General features: G+C 42.7%; 1 protein-coding gene across 6 annotated transcripts in view; it reads right to left on the reverse strand.

The window, feature by feature from the left end:
* CNKSR2 (connector enhancer of kinase suppressor of Ras 2) overlaps positions 1-21,603 on the reverse strand; it is a 326,584-nt gene that overhangs the window by 65,997 nt on the left and 238,984 nt on the right. For all 6 annotated transcript variants that reach the window (XM_070750725.1, XM_070750722.1, XM_070750728.1 and 3 more), the window contains 5 exons: positions 20,026-20,115; positions 17,626-17,837; positions 13,066-13,114; positions 12,210-12,382; positions 1,772-1,845 (listed from right to left, as the gene is read on the reverse strand). In XM_070750725.1, the coding sequence (XP_070606826.1) occupies positions 1,772-1,845; positions 12,210-12,382; positions 13,066-13,114; positions 17,626-17,837; positions 20,026-20,115 (598 nt within the window). The remainder of the gene's footprint in view (positions 1-1,771; positions 1,846-12,209; positions 12,383-13,065; positions 13,115-17,625; positions 17,838-20,025; positions 20,116-21,603) is intronic.

The following is a 21,603-nucleotide window of genomic DNA, read 5'->3' on the forward strand; positions in this document are numbered from 1 at the left end:
TGACCGGCCGCTGCCTTCTCTCCCTCGCCCAAAGGCCCCTAGCTCTTCGCCCCAGCCCTTTGGTCACAAAAATCCAAATTCAGCCACAGCCTTTTGGCCACATGGGACACTTCGCCAACATCTAATCAGAACGGTTGTTACAAAATGCTACTTTTGGAAGGAAAAAATGGGACAGTTTGCTCTTTCATACACCCCCCCCAGTTGAATGATAGAGATGGAAGGGGCCTCAGTGGCCATCTAGTATGACTCCCCTTCTCTATCATTATGCAAGTCTCCTGAATGAAAAGAGGGGTCAGACTAGATGGCCACTGAGGCCCCTTCCCTCTCTATCATTCTGTAAGTCTCCTGAATGAGAAGGGGGTCAGACTAGATGGCCATCGAGGTCCCTTCCCTCTCTGTCATTCTGTAAGTCTCCTGACTGAGAAGCGGGGTCATACTAGATGGCCACTGAGGCCCCTTCCCTCTCTATCATTCTGTAAGTCTCCTGAATGAGAAGGGGGTCAGACTAGATGGCCACTGTGGCCCCTTCCCTCTCTATCACTCTGTAAGTCTCCTGAATGTGAAGGGGGTCAGACTAGATGGCCACTGAGGTCCCTTCCCTCTCTATCCCTCTGTAAGACTCCTGAATGAGAAGGGGGGTCAGACTAGATGGCCACTGTGGCCCCTTCCATCTCTATCATTCTGTAAGTCTCCTGAATGAGAAGAGGGGTCAGACTAGATGGCCACTGACGTCCCTTTCCTCTCTATCATTCTGTAAGTTTCCTGAATGAGAAGGGGGGTCAGACTAGATGGCCACTGAGGTCCCTTCCCTCTCTATCATTCAACTGGGGGGGGGGTGTATGAAAGAGCAAACTGTCCCATTCTTTCCTCCCAAAAGTAGCATTTTGTAACAACCGTTCTGATTGGATGGTGGCGAAGTGTCCCATGTGGCAAAAAGGCTGTGGCTGAATTTGGATTTTTGTGACCAAAGGGCTGGGGCGAAGAGCTAGGGGCCTTTGGGCGAGGGAGAGAAGGCAGCAGCCGATCAGCTGCTGCGGAGGAAAGAGCTTCATCCAACTGGCAGAGGCAAAAAGTCCATCCCCTAGTTGAAGAGGAGAACAAAGTTTTTGACAATCTATTAAACTTAACATCATTCACAGTAATGGCAATCTGTTTACTTTCAATAAATTACAATAATAATATCTTCAAATTTACACAAGGATTTTTCAAACTGCACCTTATGGTAATTAGATTTTTATGAGAACCTGACAAGGTTCCACGACAGATTAAGGGAATGGGGAATTCACTCAAATGCAGCTAATTTTCTAACACTTGAGGTTCCCCTCTTGATCAGAGATACTCAGGATTATTTTTTAGCAGGTTCCATAGTTTGAAAATACTTGAAAAGTTAGTCCTGAGTTAAATCATCAAGCCTAGTTCTAAGGTATTAGAAAGAAATAAGTATCTGTTAATATAAACAAATCATTTGTAAAATATCTTGGTAATGTAAAAGTTAGCTAGAGATCCAATTACATTTTTAGTTATACTATTTGTTTTCACCTTTTAAAAGCACTAAGAAGCAGCAATGATAAACCTTTATAGGCTTATCTAGTATTATATAATACACGTTAAGTAATAATAAAGACCCAATAAGTGAATAAACATGCAAAATCCACATAAACATCAGCTTGTTATGAACCAACCATAATAATAAAGGAATTTCAATAAATAAAATAGATACAAAATAGAGAAAGGTATGATTTTTGTCCTACTATTAATTTACAATACTTACTACTTCTTGCGACATTCATTAGCTCTATCAATTTTAAATTCTGGTAGACTGATGAATCCTTCTGCCTTTTCATCCTGTGAAAATGAATACATTAAGAAGCAAAATCAGGCAAATAACAAGCAAACAATTTATAACCTATTTGGCCCGTAGAGGAGAGAATTTAATTTAATAATCACTTCTGCTAAAATCACTTTTAAAATCTTACTAAAATGTGGATCGTAGTGACAGTTAAAGTTTATTAACAAAAATGTGTAACTTGTATTCCAGGTAAGAGTAAACAATATGAAATAACAATTTTGTTTTGGGTTAGTAATGTGAGAGAATTCAGATGATGGGATGATTAATAGTAGTATAATATAATAATAATAAAATTGTATTTACGGTCAAAGACCATCAATATTGTATTAATAATAATTAAAAGGAAAAAGAACAGGAAACAGGACTTTTGGCTGAGCAACCAAGATTGACCCATTGTAACTATACAAGAGATGTACATATCTCGCTATGAAGGCACACATTTGTGATGAATCCCCGCTGCTGCTGCGCAGAATCTGGCCACCTGTGCCGTAATCCTGGCCTGCTCATCCCCAAGCAACCACCGGAGATAGGCAACGTCCGAGCGGGTAGGATATCCCTCAATAAGTGGTAGAATATGCTTTCTCCTAATGTCAGTGTAAAAGGAGCATCTCAGAAGCATGTGTCCCTCAGTCTCCACCTCTCTTGAGCCACAAGGGCAAAATCTTTCAGTGGCTGGAGTTCCCTTGTACTTGCTGTACAAAACGGCGGATGGAAGCGCATGGCACCGTACAAGAGCAAATGCCTTTCGATGGCTTGCTGACTCTAGCTGTCCCAGGTATCTTGCAGAAGCCACAACATATCTAGTGGCATCTGGGGCCAGAAACAGCAGAGCTCTACCCAAGTCCTCCTGCCTCTCGATGTCCTCCACCCTTTGTCGCAAGGTCTGTCCTGCTAGATCATAGTTCATCTCAAGTATTAAATCTGGGGAGAAGCCTAATTTGTGAAGATTGAACTCGATGGCCTTAATCCATGAGGAGGAAAATTAATTGTGAATGATTAATGGAGCAAGACCTTGCGGAAAAAAATTAGAGCTTTAACCACATATTTAGGGACACTATACAGATTCTTGCTTCGACCTTTATCAGTCCAGTCTCCAGGCGCAGAAGTGCGTTTGAGACGCAACGTGGCATCTGGAGAATTGCTCTAATAAATTTGGATTGAACTAATTCTAGTGGTGTAAAGTGTAAAGCTGAAGCTGGCGGTCCAAGCAAGGACCCGTAAAGCAGCTGAGCTAGCAACTTGGCCTTAAAAAGCTTGATAGCAGCAGGAACATAATAACCTCCCTTTGTGCGAAAAAAATTGAAAATGGCGCTCGCTGATCTTTGGCCCAAGGCAGCTGCATATTCTCCATGTGCTTTCCTTGAGCCATTGGCCTGAAAGACCACCCCCAGGTATTTAAAGGTGGTTACCTGCTCTATTGTTTGTTTGTATAGATGTTTAGTTTTATAATAAGGGTTTTTTAGTTGTTTTTAGTATTGGATTTGCATGATGTTTTTTATTACTGTTGTTAGCCGCCCCGAGTCTATGGAGAGGGGTGGCATACAAATCCAATAAATAAAATAAATAAATAAATAAAATAAAATAAATTTTGTGCCCATCAAGATACCATGAGTAAATTTTTAGCCTTTTTGCAAAAGCCATGATCTTTGTTTTTTCATAATTTATACTCAGGTTATTATTATTACAGTACTGAAGAAGGGCTCACAAGGCTCTTTTAATGCCTAGTGGCTTCCTGGAGAGGATCACGGCGTCATCTGCATAGAGCAAAAGGGCGATGTTTCGATCGCTTATTTTGGGGGGGAGGGTGATTTGGTTGGTTCAACCATTTTGTCATATCATTTATATAAAAGTTGAAAAGTAGGGGGGCCAGGATGCACCCCTGTTTAACCTCTCTTTCAGTTTTAACTGGCTTTGAGAGGGACCTTTGCGTATTACACCTCACCTTGAGGGACGTCTTGGTATGTAGGGCACATAGTAAATGAAGAAGCCTTTGATCAATGGAGGCATCTTCCAACTTCTCCCATAATTTAGTCCTAGTTACTGAGATCTATAAATCCAGCATATAGTGATACAGGACTATTTGAGATGCATTTTTCTATAAGATGGCGGAGGACTAAGCACTGATCAATAGTGCCCCTTCCCTCTCTAAAGCTGGCTTGCTCTTCAGTGATCAGATTCTCAGAATCCAGCCACTCCTTTAGCTTGCCTTGTAGGTGTTTGGCGTATAAGTTTACTAATTATATTTACTAGACTTATTGGTCTATAATTGGCAGGGTCATCTCTTTTCCCCCTCTTAAAAATTGGGATCAAGATTGCCAAGCCCCAATCCTCTGGGACATAGCCAGTGGAATCAATATACAGTGAACCCTCGATCATCGCGAGGGTTCCGTTCCAGGACCCCAAGCGATGATCTATTTTTCGCGAAGTAGCGGTGCGGAAGTAAAAACACCATCCGCGCATGCGCAGATGGTGTTTTTACTTCCACCGCCGCCCGCCCTTCACCCGCCATTGCCAGCTCCGCTTCCCAAGCCTGCTAATGAAATCCAACCCACGGCGGCCCTTTCCCTCTCCAGGCTGCGGGCGGGGTCCGGAGAACAATGCCTGGCGCCACGCTCCCGGCTGGGCTTTTTTCCCCCATTTCCCCTCGGGTGGAATTTCAGACCCTCCGCCAGTTGGATTTCATTAGCAGGCTCGATAGCAAGTTCTTCCTCCCTTTAGAAAGCCCCGCAGCCTCCTCCGCCCGGCGGGAGGAGGGAAAAGGCCGCCAGCGAGGACCCGCAAAGCCGCCGTCGCCGCCGCAGCGAGGCCGAGCTGCCCGCTCCCACGGCACGGGCTCCCAACACAGCGCCGCTCAGCCCGGCCTCGGCGACGCCTCCGCGGATCCGCCAGCCCAGCCGAGCAACGCCTCTCTGGTCTGGGCGAAGGCAGTGGGCAGTCCCCGCCGCAGCAGTCCCCGCGGGCACCACGCGCCAAGGGCCGGCCAGGCCGCCGGCCAACAAAGGGGCTCCCTCGCCTCCCTCGTTCGGGCAGGTTTACAAAGGCAGCGCGGCAACTTGGAGCCCGGCGCGCCCCGCAGCCCCCGCCACGCCTCGCCCGCCCCCACCTGGCCGGCGCTCCGGCTACCCCCGGCTGAGGAAGAACCGAGTAGCCCCCGCCCTCCCCCGCCCGGCTCCCTTCAGCCCCCCGGGGTCAAGCGGGCGGGGGGTGGCCGGGACCTCGCCTGTCTCCGCCGCCCGCATCGCCCCTCCGACGGGCTGGCCTCCCCCGCCCGCCTCTGCTGCAGCCACCGCCGCCTCCCCGACTGCCACAAAAGGGCCCCGCCCGCCCCGCCCCAAAGTTTTAACTTGCGGCGGGATTCAAGGTGCTGGGGTGGGGGGTGTCACTTCGCCGCTCGTGTCCTGGCTAAACCGGGCGGCAGGAGACAGGCTTTGAGTTTTTAGCTGCGGGGAGAGAAGTAGGACTTTCCTAACTCCCTCCCCCCGCAGCCAAAACTCAAAGCCTGTCTCTTTTTTTTCTTGCGGCGAGCCCAAGCCGTTCCTCTCTCGACCGCAGCCGAGCTTCCCTCGGCCCCCTTTGGCCCCGTCGCCTCCTCCCCGCCTGCCTTTCCTCGCCAAGCGCACGAAAAAAAAGAGAGAAGGCTTCTACCAGAAGCCGGGGACGGCGGGCAGGGGCATGAAGGATCTCTTGCGGGGGAAAAGCCGCTAGCCAGCTTTCGGAGCTCCTCCGCCATCACCCGGCTTCTGGTAGAAGCCTTCTCTCTTTTTTTCGTGCGCTTGGCGAGGAAAGGCAGGCGGGGAGGAGGCGACGGGGCCAAAGGGGGCCGAGGGAAGCTCGGCTGCGGTCGAGAGAGAAACGGCTTGGGCTCGCTGCAAGAAAAAAAAGAGACAGGCTTTTAGTTTTGGCTGCGGGGGGAGGGAATACCGATGCAAGGTAAGCTTCGGGGCGGGGCGGGCGGGGCCCTTTTGTGCCAGTCGGGGAGGCGGTGGCGGCTGCAGCAGAGGCGGGTGGGGGAGGCCGGCCCGCCGGAGGGGCGATGCGGGCGGCGGAGACAGGCGTGGTCCCGGACGCCCCCCGCCCACTTGGCCCCAGACCGGTGCAGCAGGAAAGGGACGGAGAAGGCTCACTGGCAGCCCTTGCCCATCACCGCGCCTTCACTTCCCCCCTCCCCCGCTGGATCCGGCAGCGTGCTGAGGGGAATTGCCGCGGACTGGAAAAACCGCCACCCTTCGCCGGGAGTACCGTTCGTGGCTCTCTCGGGCGAGGACTGAAGGGAGGGTCCGTGCGCGGCCGGCTGGGTGGCGATGCCAAGGCGGCCCGGGGTTTTGGGGGGCTGTTTTTTCCCCCTTTCGGCGGCTTTGGGAAGAACCTTGCCGGGTGATGCGGCGCTGAAGGCAACGCCGCTCTGAGGAAACGGGGCTCTCTCCCGTGGCTCTCCGGTGTGTGTGTGCGCATGTGCGGTTCTCCCGCTCCTGTGTTTCACCGGCTCTGTGCGCTTTCAGCGGGGGCTGCCCTGCGCTTCTTTTTGCTGCCCGAACGTCAGGAGTTCCCTCCGGCTCAGCGGGGGGTTTTTTTGTTTTGAAGGGGGGGGAGAGGCCGTGGGGCAGATGGGCAGTCAAAAAGGGCGGGGGAAGGAGGGTGCAGCGGCGAGGCGAAGGCAAGGGGCGCACGGCCGACCGGCTCCAAGGCGAGCGGCCGGAGCTGCGCCCTCCGTCGCCCGCCTCCTTTCAGGCAGCTCCCCGCACGCCCCTCGCCTTCTGCCGAGGCTCAGCTGCAAGCGGCCAGTGAGGCAGACCGGCTCCGAGGCGAGCGGCCGGAGCTGCGCCCTCCTTCGCCCGCCAGGTGAGGCGAAGGCGAGGGGCGCGCGGCTGCAGCGAGGAGCCGAAGATCTGGGCGGGGAAGACCCAGGGAAGGTTCCTTCGTCCGCCTAGCAGCTGATCTGCTCGGCAGCGCAGCACCAGCGAGGAGCCGAAGATCTTTGGCTCGAGAGCAAGAGGGGGAGAGATAGAGAAAGAGAGAGAAGGAAAGAAAGATGAGAGAGGGAGGAAGAGAGTGTGAGAGAGGAAGAAGCAACATAGAGAAAGAGGGGAAACTCCACCATCTACGCATGCGTGGAAGGGCACGCATGCGCAGATGGTGGAGTTTACTTCCGGGTTGAAAACTCGCGAAATAGCCCTTTCGCGATACTTGAGGACGCGAAACTCGAGGGTTCACTGTACATGAATAGCGCTGCCAAAACTGGTGTCCACCACTCCAAGTTATTCTTCTTCACCTGAGTTGGCCAATGAGTGATTTAATTTCAGACTCTGAGACTGGGGGCCAATTTGGCAAGTCCTTCTTTATAGATCTTATACTTTCTTTGTACATCCTCTGAAAGTGAAATTCCCAGGTGTTATTAGGTATAGGAACGTCTAATGGAGTATGTATTTTATCTGAGTGTCTGGCTATTAAATGCCAGAATAGAGAGGAGTTCTTTTGCTTTGCAGCCCCAATAAACTGTTCGCAGGAGGACCTTTCATCTTGCCTCTTCTTAAGGGCAATTAGTTGCTTATACTGGTTTTTGAGGGTAACAAGATGGTTTAGGCTTGTTTTGTTGCCGTTCCCAGTCTCACCTTGTACCGCTTATAAGCCAAGGTGAGAGCTTTCTTGGCTTCCACACAGTCCTTGTCAAACCATTGTTTCGAGGTAGTATAGGACCTCTTAGCTGCAAAGTTTCGATCATATACTAGAATTGGTTGAAGCTTATGGATTATACTTGTATATGATTCTAGTAAGTTTTGGGAAGGGTTGGCTGTGATAAAGGCTGAGCAAAGTTTTTGAAGATTATCCTCTGATAGAGCTTTTTTCACCTTTTGGTCAAGTTGTTGGGACCATTTGATTCTACATCTTGTTGGGCCTGCTGGAGAAATTGCAGGGATAAATTGATCTGCAAGGGGCATCTGCCTCATGAGAGACTTCATGTATGATGATCGCTTTCCAAGTAAGGAAGGACAATTTTTTACATAATGTAATAAGTCCATAGAGGTTAGAATATAATCAATAGTGCTGGTTTTGGACCCTGCCATGAAGGTGATCTCACCAGGATAATCTCCAGCCCAGGATCCGTTGGCTATATAAAGATTAAGCTTATTTGCCATCTTTGCCATACAGAGGCCAGCAAAATTTGTTTTCTTGTCTTTAGAGAGTCGTGTGAGTGAGGAGTTTGTCCTTATGGGAGCCTCTGCTGGTGGATGATGATGATATTTAGTATATAATGTGTAATTATCTGGTCCCAACCTAGCATTGAAATCTCCCCCCAGTAAGACTCTGGGATGGTCCATGCGTAGTTTATTAATATAATGTTCCAACTCCATCCATACTGCAGTGATTTCAGCTTTTCTTACCAATGGCGGAAGATAAACATTAATTATTAAAAGCAGGACTGAATCTATCTTGAGGAGAAGGGCCATGGCCATGTGTTTTAGTGGGGCAATAAGAGTAGGCTCTGCTCTCAAATTGGTAGAAATGAAAATACCCAACCCTCCCTTCAGTCTCCCTGGCCCTCTACCTGCTCTTGCTTCTAGCTTATATGAGTGATATCCATTTAACAGAAGGTCATCCCTGGTCCAGGTCTCTTGCACCAAAATGATATCCTTATCTATCAAAGGATCAGGATGATTTAAACCTCTAAAACGATGCCACCCAGCTACATTCCATGACATAGTACTTAAGGTGATTTTCTTACATTGGGTCTCTTCTTTTACAGCTCGTCAGGATATCTGATTTATACAGAGTGAATTTGTGGGGCTGTTGCAGTGGATTGGGGTGTCATCACACTCAAAGTTGGCCTTCTCTAAAAGAGGGGCGGTCCCATCTAAATCCTGTATAGACTCCTGGGGAAAGTGTTCACGGTAAGAGTTTTTAGCACCAGCTAACAGGGCTTGCCATTCAGATACCTCCTCACTACCTGTAGACCAATATGGAGGAAAATGCTGAAATAGATGAAGAGCTGGAAAGAGAAAAGGCTAAAGAGAATCTTTAAAATAAGAGCCCTGAAAATGATGATAGTTCCCAAAATGATGTACCTATTTCAGGTACTGTCAGGGGGTTATCAGCATCCAAGTTTAGAGAGTGGGATAAAAAACTTAATTTTTGGATTGAAGAAGATAAGAGACCAAGAATAAGGAAAAAGTGGTTAATAGCAAATGAAAAAGAGGGTGGATAAGGAGTTCCTTGTTTGGAGCTGTATAGGGAAGCATTTCAAATTGAAAGATTAATGGAGCTGCAATTATTCGAAAATAAATGGGTGAAACTGGAAAAACAGATAAACGGGATGAATAATAGAGAATTAATTTTTATAAAGTGGAATAGGAGCCACTTTGATAAATTAATAGGTCCCATGAAAGGGACTATGGAAATTTGGAAAAAATGGCAGGGGAAAATAGGATTATATAAATCTAAGCTGTCATTGCTTTATGTAATAAATAGAGATAACGAAACAAATTTAAATAGGGTTATAGGAGAGTTGAAGGGAAGAGGGATAACTAAGATAGAACAGCTATATGAGAAGGATGGAAGGCCAAGTAGAAATCGTATAGAATGGTGGTTGGGTAAGGCAAGATGGCCACAAATAAATGCAATATGTAAATATCTGAATGAAAGGGTGAATAAAGAAGAACTATTTAAGGTGGAGATAGAGAAAATAATAAGAGAAAAAAGTGGGGGTACAAAGGCACAATCAAGCAATATATACAAGATGTTAATGCAGTCAGACGGGCATGTGATCCAAGGATTGACTAAATGGTGGCAAAATGAGATACAAGTAGAGGTGCAAGAGATGAAAAATATAGTAGAGAATATAAGGAAAACTAAGAATACAAGAGTTAGGGAAATGAGAAGGAAAATATTACATAAGTGGTATTACACGCCCGTTCAACTTGCACATTTTCAGCAGAATGTTAAAGGTATTTGTTGGCATGGGTGCCAAGATAAAGGAGTGTTCATGCATATGCTATGGGAATGCCCAGTAGTGCAGAATTTTTGGCAAAAAGTGCAAGAGGATATTAATAGGATGTTAAATATAAGATGGATAATTACTAAGGAATTTGCAGTATTAGTTAAAAGTAATGAGATGGGAGAATTTAGAGAAATAAAACAAGTAGCGATAGAAAGCGCTCAGGCAGTCTTAGTCTTAGGTTGGAAGGACACAACAAAATGGACAATGCAAAATTGGTATAGGTACATGGTGAACCACATTCAATTTGAGATTATGGACAAAAGGATGAATTTGACTAATGAAACTGAATTGCGACAACTGATGGGGCGATGGGACACGGTAAGACGATATATGGCGAGTAGGATCCAAGACAAAGCTATAAGAAACAAGTTAAAATCACTTTATAATATGTAAATAAATATTTTGCTCTTGGGTTAAAACGATTTATATAAGAAACATCCCCGATTGGTGGTGGGGTATGAATGTTTGTCTGGTGGTGGGCACAATCACTGAGCACTTGTTATATGTTGTGTGTGTGTTTTTCTTATATTATAAAAATCAATAAAATATTTTTTTTTTTAAAGTGAGAAGCACACACCCCACGGGACTGTCTCCCCTGCTCTGGGGTCTGCCTACAGTAATTTGAAACACACTCCTGCCTGCGAGGAAGAGGAAGCAAGCATCGATCCTGCAGGCAGGGGTGCATTTTAAAATGCTCCCACAAGCAGTCCAGAGTGACCAGGCAGCAAGGGCGAGAATTGGAACAGCCAGGCCAAGAGCAGGAGTTGGGGGGGAGAGAGACTGCTTTTGCTTTTCTTTCCCCCAATTCCTGCTCTCGGCCTACCTATCCCGATTCTTCCCCTTGCCACACATACGCGCGCGAGAGCAAATTGAGAGGAAGGATTTCCACTCTGGAAATCTTGCTGCACATTTGGAGCTTCTTGGATTGTTGAGGGGAAGGGAGAACGTGCGGCAGAACCTATCCCCATTCCCTCCCTTCCTCATGAATGAGGGAAGCTTCAAAACAGGCGGAGATGCCTAGGATCCTTACTGTACGTTCGGAGCTTCTTGGCTTGCTGAGGGGGAGGGAGAACATGTGGCAGAACCTATCCCCATTACCTTTTGCAGCTTCACTGGCAGCTGAGGGAGGAAGGGAACACACAGCAGAACCTATCCCTGTTTCATAGCCTGCTAAGGGGGGTAGGACATATTGATAGCTGCAGCAACCAGTGGGTAAATTTTTTTGCCTCCAGGGCTTCAGGGAAGCTTCCCTGATCCTTCCGGAGTGCAAAATACAGTACAACGGCAAACCAGAAGTGCTTTTTAAAAAAATTTCTGGTTTGTCAGTTGGGGGATATTTTTTGCCTCTGGGTCTTCAGGGAAGCTTCCCTAAAGTGTCTGGGGGGCAAAATGGCTTTTCTCAAGGCTGAAAATCAGCTGGCCAGTGCACGCATGCGCTCTGAAGCTGACATAGGGCAATGCATTGCGTGCACTTCAATATGGCTCCGTGTGTCACAAGTGGCACGTGTGCCATAGGTTCGCCATCACGGTTATAGGTCATTGTCAATTTTCTGTTTAATTACTGTCTTTTGATCAATCATTTATTTTTGCCTTCATATCTTTCCCCCCTTTTTCTTTTCTATGTTAAACTCAAGTATATATTTTAGACTCCAATTTTATTTAATTGTTCTCTCCCTGTTACAGGTTTCTATGCTTAATTCTAATCAATCTAACAATATTACATTTTCTAAAAAACAGAACTAAAAGAACAGTTAAGTTCTCTGAAAAAAATACTTATAAGAAAAATCACATTTGTCCCCAAATTGAGATTATTATATAAGACAGTAAATTCTGCCTATGACTAGTAGAAGCAGGCAAATTGTCCTTATAGAACGACCTCATTCAATGTTGTGTAATTGGCTTTACTACTCTGATAACCAGTTTATACAAGTCCATCCACTGGCAGTCATTTTATGAGACCACCTCAAACTTGCTCTAAAAATCTCAGATGTCTTCTACTACAAAAGTTTGTTACAATGTATAGAATTAATGTTTGCTTTTTATGAAATGGAATATACATGTACAGAACAGTCAGAGAATCTTGAAAATGTGGGTCTTTCAAATAATGACTACAGTATTTTCACTTCCTCCTAAGATACATGCATGCTGTTTTTCTTTAAAGCAAAGACAAAGGTTTCATTTGCTTTAATTCATTATGATTAAATATTAATTTTAATATATGCATGGGAGGAACTATGCACAATCTGTGCTCCATTTACTTTTTTATACTTTAAGAGTTTTACTGCTGAAGAAAGCATACATTGTATCTTCGATGTTTATATATCTGTTAGCTTTGGTAAAAGAGAAATAGTCATGTCTATTTCTTACCTCCTCATTGATATACCAGTACAGGGAGGTTTCCTTTAGAACAAACCAGTATTTTTTCCATTTTTGTGAAAAGTAACTTTTAGCATCTTTCTTTTTCCACAGCCAGCCTTCACAATCTCCGCGACCTAGATCTTTACAAGAAATCCGTCTCTTACTCTTACTAGGTGCTAGACCTGAAAAAAATGTTTTAAGATTTATATAAATATATTTTAAATGAATTAACATGCACACAAAGTTATGCCATCTTCAACATATAAACCCTAAAGGTCACACGCTGATGTATCTGAGTCACTAAGGAATGGAGAAATGGAAACTTCAACTACCTGGGCATTAAAGCAAAGAGTTCTAACAGTTGCTAGTCATAAGGGCTATATATTTGAGTGGGGATGCTATTTAGTCATTTTTGCTACGATCTTGCCACAGTTTGACTATTTGAATCTAATACAGCAAAACTATATTCTGACTTTCATAAAACTTCCAGTCTAACATTAATCTTTTTCTGCCATGCATTATTATTAAGGTTAATTCTGGGAAACACCTCCCCCCCACTCCTGCACTAATAAACAGCTATGTCTGAGGCACAAAGTATTTCTCTTAATAGCAAGAATATTTAAGGATGTGGTTTGTTAATAATTATGTAAAACTCACATATCTTAAATCACATGTGCTCTGAAAACTATAGCTCAAAAAGAAAACCAGTGAAAGGGATGTTTTATAGAAATAGACTGAAATTAGATTTCCTGAATAAAAATCATGACTTCCTCTATACTTATTTTAAACTTAAAATGTTTTTATATCACTTACAATATTATTTTATTTGTCATGATAAAAAAGAAGTATTTTACATAATATTTACCTTTATTTTTCTTTTTAGACTTATGCTGAAGAGAGGATTGTTGAAATGTCTGGGGAAAAACATACATGTGGTTTGGTTAATATCTGCCAATCTAATCACAGTGATGTAATATAATTCTCAAACCTTTAGAGGGGAAGGAAAAATCAACCATATTTTAGAGTGTGGGAGAATAACGAGATATTGTACTCATTGTACTCTAGGTGTATCTTTGAACCTCATTTGGTTTTGTATGTTTCTCCCTCTCCATAAATAAGGATTTTTTAAAAACTATTTTATATTGTACTATGCTGGTTTCTGATGGTTGTACAGTTTATATTTCAAGTTTCATGCATACAGTAAAGGAAGTAAAAAATATGAACTAATTAAACTTAACTTCTAGAAGTATTTATATGCACATTCTAGATAAGAGTGATATAACTGTGGCTGAAAAGATGACATTATTGTAAAACAGATCATCTGAAGGCATGTGTAATGTTCTAATGTACAGAAAGTATGGTTAAATGTGTGGCAGAAAGTAGACTGGGTGAGTTTTTTGAAATGCAGTAAGTGAGGTTGAATGTGTAGTTTTAGAAGAGCTGTGCGTATGTGTGTACATACATATGCAGTATATACAGTACATATTGTATCTTTTTGTGTGCCTGTGTATAATATGTATGTACACATATGGCATATATACATAGGATTAAATAGTATATTCTGGATGTTCAACAATAGTAAATACACAGGAAAATTGTATCTTGTTGAGACCTTTCAGGTAAGGAGAGGCCAGGCACCCTAACTCTAACACCTGATGTGGGTGATGTCAAGTTGACCACATCCACCCAGTCACATGACCACCCAGTCACACAATCCATCTAGCAACTCCCCACCCAATCACATGACCACAAAGCCACTCCCACCCAGTGACACGACTACCAAACCACTCTAACCCAGTCACATGACCACAAAGCCATGCCCACCCTCAAGCCACACCCATGGAATAAACCATGTCCACAGAGTGATAGTAAAAAAAATTGAAACCCACCCCTGCATTCCAGATATATTAGCCAAGGAGCTGGGCACTATGAAACTGGAAAGAAGTACAGTGATCCCCCGCTCGTTGCGAGGGTTCCGTTCCAGGACCCCCCGCAATGAGCGGGTTTTCGCAAAGTAGCGCTGCAGAAGTAAAAACACCATCTGCGCATGTGCAGATGGTGTTTTTACTTCCGCAGCGCTAGCGAGGAGCCGAAGATTGGGGGCGGCGCGGGTGTTTTAAAACGTCCCCGCCGACATGGGGGGCTCGCTAGCACCCCCCTAACCCGGGTTGAGGGTTCGGGGGGGTGCTAGCGAGCCCCCCATGTCGGCGGGGACGTTTTAAAACACCCCGCGCGACTTTCCAATGAGTCCCGAAGACAAGCGCGTTGTCTTCGGGACTCATTGGAAAGTCGCGCGGGGTGTTTTAAAACGTCCCCGCCGACATGGGGGGCTCGCTAGCACACCCCCAAACCCGGGTTGGGGGTTCGGGGGGGTGCTAGCGAGCCCCCCATGTCGGCGGGGACGTTTTAAAACACCCGCGCGACTTTCCAATGAGTCCCGAAGACAACGCGTTTGTCTTCGGGACTCATTGGAAAGTCGCGCGGGTGTTTTAAAATGTCCCCGCCGGCATGGGGGGCTTCCTAGCAGCCCCCCAAACCCGGTTTGGGGGTCCGGGGGGTGCTGGCAAGCCCCCCATGCCGGTGGCGACGTTTTAAAACAGCCGCGCCGCCCCCAATCTTCGGCTCCTCGCTAGCGGGCAGGCAGGCGAGAGCTAGCGCCAGCGAACGGCTTGTCCGCGCTCGCTCTGGCCGCTTTCGAGCTGAGTCCTGAAGCGAATTCGCTTCAGGACTCAGCTCCAAAGCGGCGAGAATGAACGGTGTGGGCGGGCGAAGGGCGGGCGGCAGCGAGGAGTTTGCGTGGGCGGTGGGGAAACTCCTTGCTGATGCCCGCTGCTTGCCCTCCCGCCAGCAAGAGGGGGAAGACCAAGGGAAGCCGCCCAGCAGCTGATCTGCCGGGCACCATCTACGCATGCGTGCCCATAGAAAAAAGGGCACGCATGCGCAGATGGTGTTTTGACTTCCGGGTTGAAAAATCGCGAATTACCCTGTTCGCAATGGTCGGGGACGCAATAACCGGGGGATCACTGTATACATGAACTATAATTGCAAAGCAAATCAATACCTTTCAACACAGTCACAGACCTTTAACTCTAATTCAGCATTTATTTTTAAGCAAGAATTTGATTTTCCTGAAAAAAAATAATATGCTACCGAAGCATATACATATAAATAAGTAAATAATATTTTCAAGGAGTTTTCAAATGGGGAGGGAAATTTTATGTTTTTAATTGTGGGCAATTAATTAAATTAAAGGGTTTCTATCTAAGATTTGAAGATGACAGTGTATATTGAACAGTAGAGGGAATGTGAAAGGGTAATTTATTTATTTTATTTTAATTTATCAAAGAAAAATTAAATTAATTAAATTATGAGATGAACTTGAAATATACTGGGACAGAAAATATGAGAAACATATGCAGTAAATAGGATACTTAATTTATGTTATTGTAAGGGATTAGGAATTTAGGGTGATTAGTAAAATTATGTAGGTATTAAGAAGAAAATAAGTTAAGATAAAGAAATACATAAGGAGAATATAATTGGTTGAAATTGAACTAGAGGGATGATATGAAATGGATTACGTATATGGAAAGCTATGTAAGATTGATCCGGAAACACTTTGTTCATAAAATATGCAATGTTTGCTTGGAAAAAAAATATTTTACCAAAAAAAACCTACTCGAACTGTATGGGGTGCACCAGTAGCTTCGCGATTATCCCTAGTTTCTAGATGGTGGAGAGGCTGATTAGGCACTGGGTACATCTGATGTCTATGATGGCCTCTATGTCCCTTGGGCTCACATCCTGGGCCCTACTATTCATGACTTTATGGGGAAGGGTTGGATGGCTGTCATCAGGCAGTCTCTGCTGTCACTGGCAGTGGCTGGCAGGGCTTCCAGGGTCAGAGTTCCCTCGCCCTTGAAAGCGGTTAATAACTCAGCTGCTTGCTGGGTGGGCTTTACTTTCCCAGCTGGGTTGCACAGGGTCTTCTTCAGCTTTGCCACTGCAAGGGGCCAGGTCTGAGGGACGGAGGATGGAGCCAGACACTCCAATGCTCAGTGGCTTTGTTGGCCGCATCTAAAACACTTGATTGATCCAATTGGGGTCAGCCTTGGCTCCTCTGGTTATCTCATATTGTAAGCTGGACCAATGACCCAAGGCTCTCTTGGGTTTCTTCTCTGGAGCTACTTTTAGATGTGGGTGGATCTCAAGGTTCATGGCCACTGCCACTTGGTACCACTCATGTATGTGTTTAGGGACACACCGGCAGGTGCATTACCTTGAAGTAACGGACAATGAAGTGTTCAGGCCAGTACTGCAGTTTTCCACCACTCTATGGAATTCCCGTACCCATTCCTTTGTGGGATGGCCCTGTTGCTTGAGATTTCTGATCTCAGATTCTGCCTCCTATTCTTGGGTTGTGTCTTCAAACTGTGTTCTCAGCTCCTACAGGAACTCATTGGCATCTCCGACCCCAGGAGTCTGTTCATCATACAGTTAATGGTGTTCCCAGCTCTTTCATTGTTGTATAAATTTTTTAAGCCCCTAACCAGGGGATAAAATAATGTGCTGAAGCTGACCAGACTAAGAACATTAGCTAGATGAGTACCTGGTAAGCAGATTCTTTCTCCTAAAACTAAGGTGGGTCTTACATTCCGGTGCGTCTTATACTCCGAAAAATATGGCAAGTCAGCCAGTGGGAGCTAAACGCATTTGAGTCTGTGCAGAGAATCAAAAGGAAACTAGGAAGGCTCGGCGTGGCTCAGCCCACTCTGTACTCTTTTGTCCACTCTGAACTCTGAACTAAAAGCTTGTCTGCTACTGGAAATCTAACTGTTGCTGTATTGAAGAAATAATCTACTTGTGGTATTGTATATATATATATATATTATGTTTATAAAGAAGTTAATGAATCCAGCTGAATCAGTTGTCTGTGTGTGCTTCTGGTTTTGATTTATGCAACATCTGACACAGTTTATATCCTGAGACAATGCCTTTAACACTATCATTCAATAACATGTCAGGTCCTTGGGAAGGATTTAATAAGTGGATAAAAACACCACATCCAGTCTAAACCTCTGACAGGATGTGCGATGAATCATAATAATAAAAAATAAGGTTGGAAATAATATTTAAAAGACAAGAACTTATAAGGTATTAACAAATATGCATGGTATGTCTGTGTGTGTGTCTGTTAGCATATGGGGTTTTTAATATTTAAACATTTTAAACTTGTCTGATTACCCATGATTTGTTTCTACATGTTGTGAGCCGCCCCGAGTCTTCGGAGAGGGGCGGCATACAAATCTAAGTAATAAAATAAAATAAATAAATAAATAAAATAAAATAAATAAATACGTGTAGTCATTTTAGTAATTCAACAACAGTATTAACAAAGAATGAAGTGTTTTATCATTTTACTTACATGGTACAAAGTTGTTTCAGGCCCAGGTGTGCTCATACCGTCTTGCCTTAATGATTCCATTTGTAAACTAGGTAATAGAGAATAATGACTAGGACTGTTATTCTTGTCTTTCTTTTTAGATTTTTTCCCTGTGTCCTTTCTGCTGTTCCTTTGGAACATGTAATCTTCTTGAGCTATTTTCTCATTACTCATATATCGAAGAAGTGAATTTTCTAGATAGGAGGTATAAAAATGTATTACAAAATTATTTCTTAAATACTAGCAATTTAACATAAGTCTAAATAAAAGAAGTTGCATAATGAACATCCTTGCCTCTCAAAAATCAATAACGTTGTTAATAAAGTACAAGTTTGGGGGTGTGATCAGCCAGCCATCACTACCAGTTCGGCGAACTACTGGCGGCCAAACTGGTCCAGTAGCATTTCACCCCTGATTGGCAGGCACCTCCCTAGGGACACACACACACACACACACACACCCCTAAGCATGCTAGGAGTGTCTTACCCCCACAGTATTCGTTTCCAGATAGTAAGTCATCTGTGTAAGACATTTGGTTGAAACTGCTTGAGGCATTCCAGAGTTATGCTGGAACACACACACACACACACACACACACACACACAGATTTTTATATTTATAAAGCTATATCCTCCCTTTCTTTCACAGGCATCACAGTAGCCTTTTTTCAGATTTACATTGAAACATGAAAGCAGTTGGACTTGTAATGAACAACACAGAGATACTGCCCTTCCATGAGTTCCAAAGCACTTCTGAATAGTTGTCAAAACATATATAATATTAACATAGGAAAAGAGAGAGATACATCCTTCTGAGGTCTACAAAATGAGGACCCAGATTGTTGGGGGCAATATGCTGATTCCGTAAACTGCTTAGAAAGGGCTGTAAAGCACTGTGAAGTGGTATATACCATATTTTTCAGAGTATAAGACGCACCTTAGTTTTTGGGGAGGAAAATAGGGAAAAGAATCTGCTTACCAGATATTCATCTGGCTAGCGTCCTTAGTCTGGTCAGTTTCAGCACATTATTTTATCCCCTGGTTAGGGTTTTTTAAAAAAATATTCTGAGTGAGTAACAATGAAAGAGCTTGCAAGCCATTAAGAGCTGGGAAAATCATTAGCACCTGGTTCGGGCTGGAAAGAAACTTATTTGGAGCAAGTTAGAGCAATGGAAAAAACCCTGCAAAGACTTAGGGCTTGGAAAACATTTGCAGAAAGTAACAATAAAAGAACCTGCAAGGTAAGAACTGGGAAGATCTTTAGCACCTAGTTAGGGCTGGAAAAAAAGTTTTGAAAAAGCTATATTCAGAGTATAAGACACACTTGAATTTTCAGCCTCTTTTATGGAGGAAAAAGGGATGTCTTATACTCCAAAAATATGGTAAGTCTAAATGCTACTGCTATTGCTACAGAATATTTTTTAACAAGGCCCCACTAATATTATATTGCATTTTTGTTTTAATATACCGGTAAATAAATTTTACTGATATTTTTCTACTGATGTAAATAGGACAGGCAACAGTAACCATCAGTTTTCCCCCTGCAGATATCTGTACATTACTGCATTTATTTAGCTCTTACAAATTATTAAAGTTCTCAGAGAAAATATGATTATAACTCTCCACAATTTATATTCCCAAGTACTAATTTACACCACAGTACCCTGATCTGAAGAGCCATATGCAGTGTGATGTATTCTATACATATTGTGTTTTGATGTGCAGTATATTCTTTTTTAAAAAAAATATTTATTTTAATAATGAACAGTATATTCTAATCATTTAAATTGTGTGTGTGTGTGTGTGTGTGTGTGTGTGTGTGTGTGTGTGTGTGTGTGTAGATAACCAAAGAGGAACATTTTGTGTGCATAACAAGAGTGAACATCAATGGGACACTTTAGTTTACATTCTTCTTGATTCAATATGATACACACTCTTATAAAATTGATGAGGTAGGAAAAGCAATTTGTAATTTAGGATATTAATTAAATATACATTATTAAATATAAATTAAATATACAGTATATGCTTAAATATCAACCAAATCAAGTGGGATCCCATTTAATAAAAAGCATTCATGAAAGGGACCTAAAACAAGATAGATTGATGACATTAGCTAGTATTGTGGGGCCAACTGACGAAAGAAAGCTAGGGCTATATTGGTCGAGGCCTTCATCCTGCAGTGACTAGACAATGGCTAAAAAAATGATGATGATGATGATCAACCAAATATATTAACAAGACATTTTGTTCAAATCTATGTGTATCATAGAAACTGTTGAATAGCTAATGAAAATAGTAAATATTATCTATTTTGGAATGAAATTATTTCTAATAAATAATCAAATAATGCTATGCATAATGTATAATCGGAATTACTTACCTCTCCGGCTATCTCTTTTTGTTCTGCTAGGTTCTTCATAATCCCCTACCCAGTTATATTCTACCGGCATAGATATAGGCCTTAATTTTCCTGCAATAAAATAAATCAGATTGCTTGGACTTGAGCATACCTGGGGCAAACTTGCAAAGTTAAGATGTAACTGAATTTTATTCTGGCACATGCATAAAATTTGATGTGATTTATTGTCACCTAATAGATATTTTTACAAATCTTTTACTGTACCTAAAATAGCAAAAATCCCCTCAATTTAATAGACTTATCAATTATTCAAAACCATCTATGTTACTTTTCATAACTTTTGCATGGAACATGGTCATACACACATGTCAACATGAATCAGCATCTAATACTATGGATGAAAACTATGTAACCATTCCAAAAAGAATCAGAAAAGAAGTTCAGCCCTGCATTTAATCTTGTTTAGCCTAACTTAAATATATAATCAAATTCTAGGGGGGGGGAATTGCAAAAAATAATTTTGATACTTTGTCCAGTTTTCTCTGCTATTCCAATCTTATTTCACTCAACATTTCCCTCTTCTAATAGAAAATTAAAACAGCCAAATCAGTAAATAAATCAAGCACATACTGTAGATCAGATATTTTTATCATACATTTCTAGGAACTATCTTATTTTACTCAGTGGATTGCTTGATTTTGATGCTAATTACCTCGATACTGAAAAGTTAACAATATTTTGATATAATATAAAAGGATATATGTATGAGATACACCAACAAGTTTTCCAATTTTGTAAAATTAAGGATTTTCTTTTCTTTTTCAAAACTCCTATCCCTAATGGAATAAATGCTTCTCTTTTTATCAAAATAATAAAATTTAGTGCTTAATAGCAATGCCTTTCACTAAATTCAAATGTGTTTCCCAGTATAAATGACTGTTTTTTAACTTACAATAATGCTAAGCTCATTTATCATATGTTAGTGTAATAATTCAACCTTTTCAAAATTGATTAAATCATTATTAAGGAGATAGTAATATTACAGCTAAAGATGAAAACAGAGTAACAGCTTAGAACCAAAAAACACAACTGAAATTAGATGCATCAATCGTTTCCAGATGCTTTATATTAAATTCAAAACTTCACATCTTTAGGGCAAATCAATTGAAAAAATATATTTAAATAAGGTATGCTTAATTTTAAGACCCACCAATTAGAATGGGTTTACTTTTTGGATATTAGGTACAGTACCTTGGTTTGTATTCAATGGTTTTACATAGTTAAATCAGAATTTCTATTGCTTTTGAAATTTTTGTACAAATTGCCAAAATTTTAGTTTTGTTTTTGTAAGCCATACACAAATCACTTAATTTATAGCTTATTTGATTTGGGAATTGCTGTAGCTCCAAATAACAAAGAAAATAAGTTCAACTTATTGTTTATTTTCCTACTAATTCTTAGTTACTGCTACAAATGGTATGTTTTTCAGTAATTACTGTTGTTTTTAATAGTACGGTCAACAATTATAAGATTTCTTAAAAAAAAACAAATAAAAACTACTACAATGATTTATTTTTCAGTGTTAAAACAGACATAGAT

This window comes from Erythrolamprus reginae, chromosome 4 (genome assembly GCF_031021105.1).
Source record: "Erythrolamprus reginae isolate rEryReg1 chromosome 4, rEryReg1.hap1, whole genome shotgun sequence".
In the NCBI taxonomy this organism is placed as follows: domain Eukaryota; kingdom Metazoa; phylum Chordata; class Lepidosauria; order Squamata; family Dipsadidae; genus Erythrolamprus; species Erythrolamprus reginae.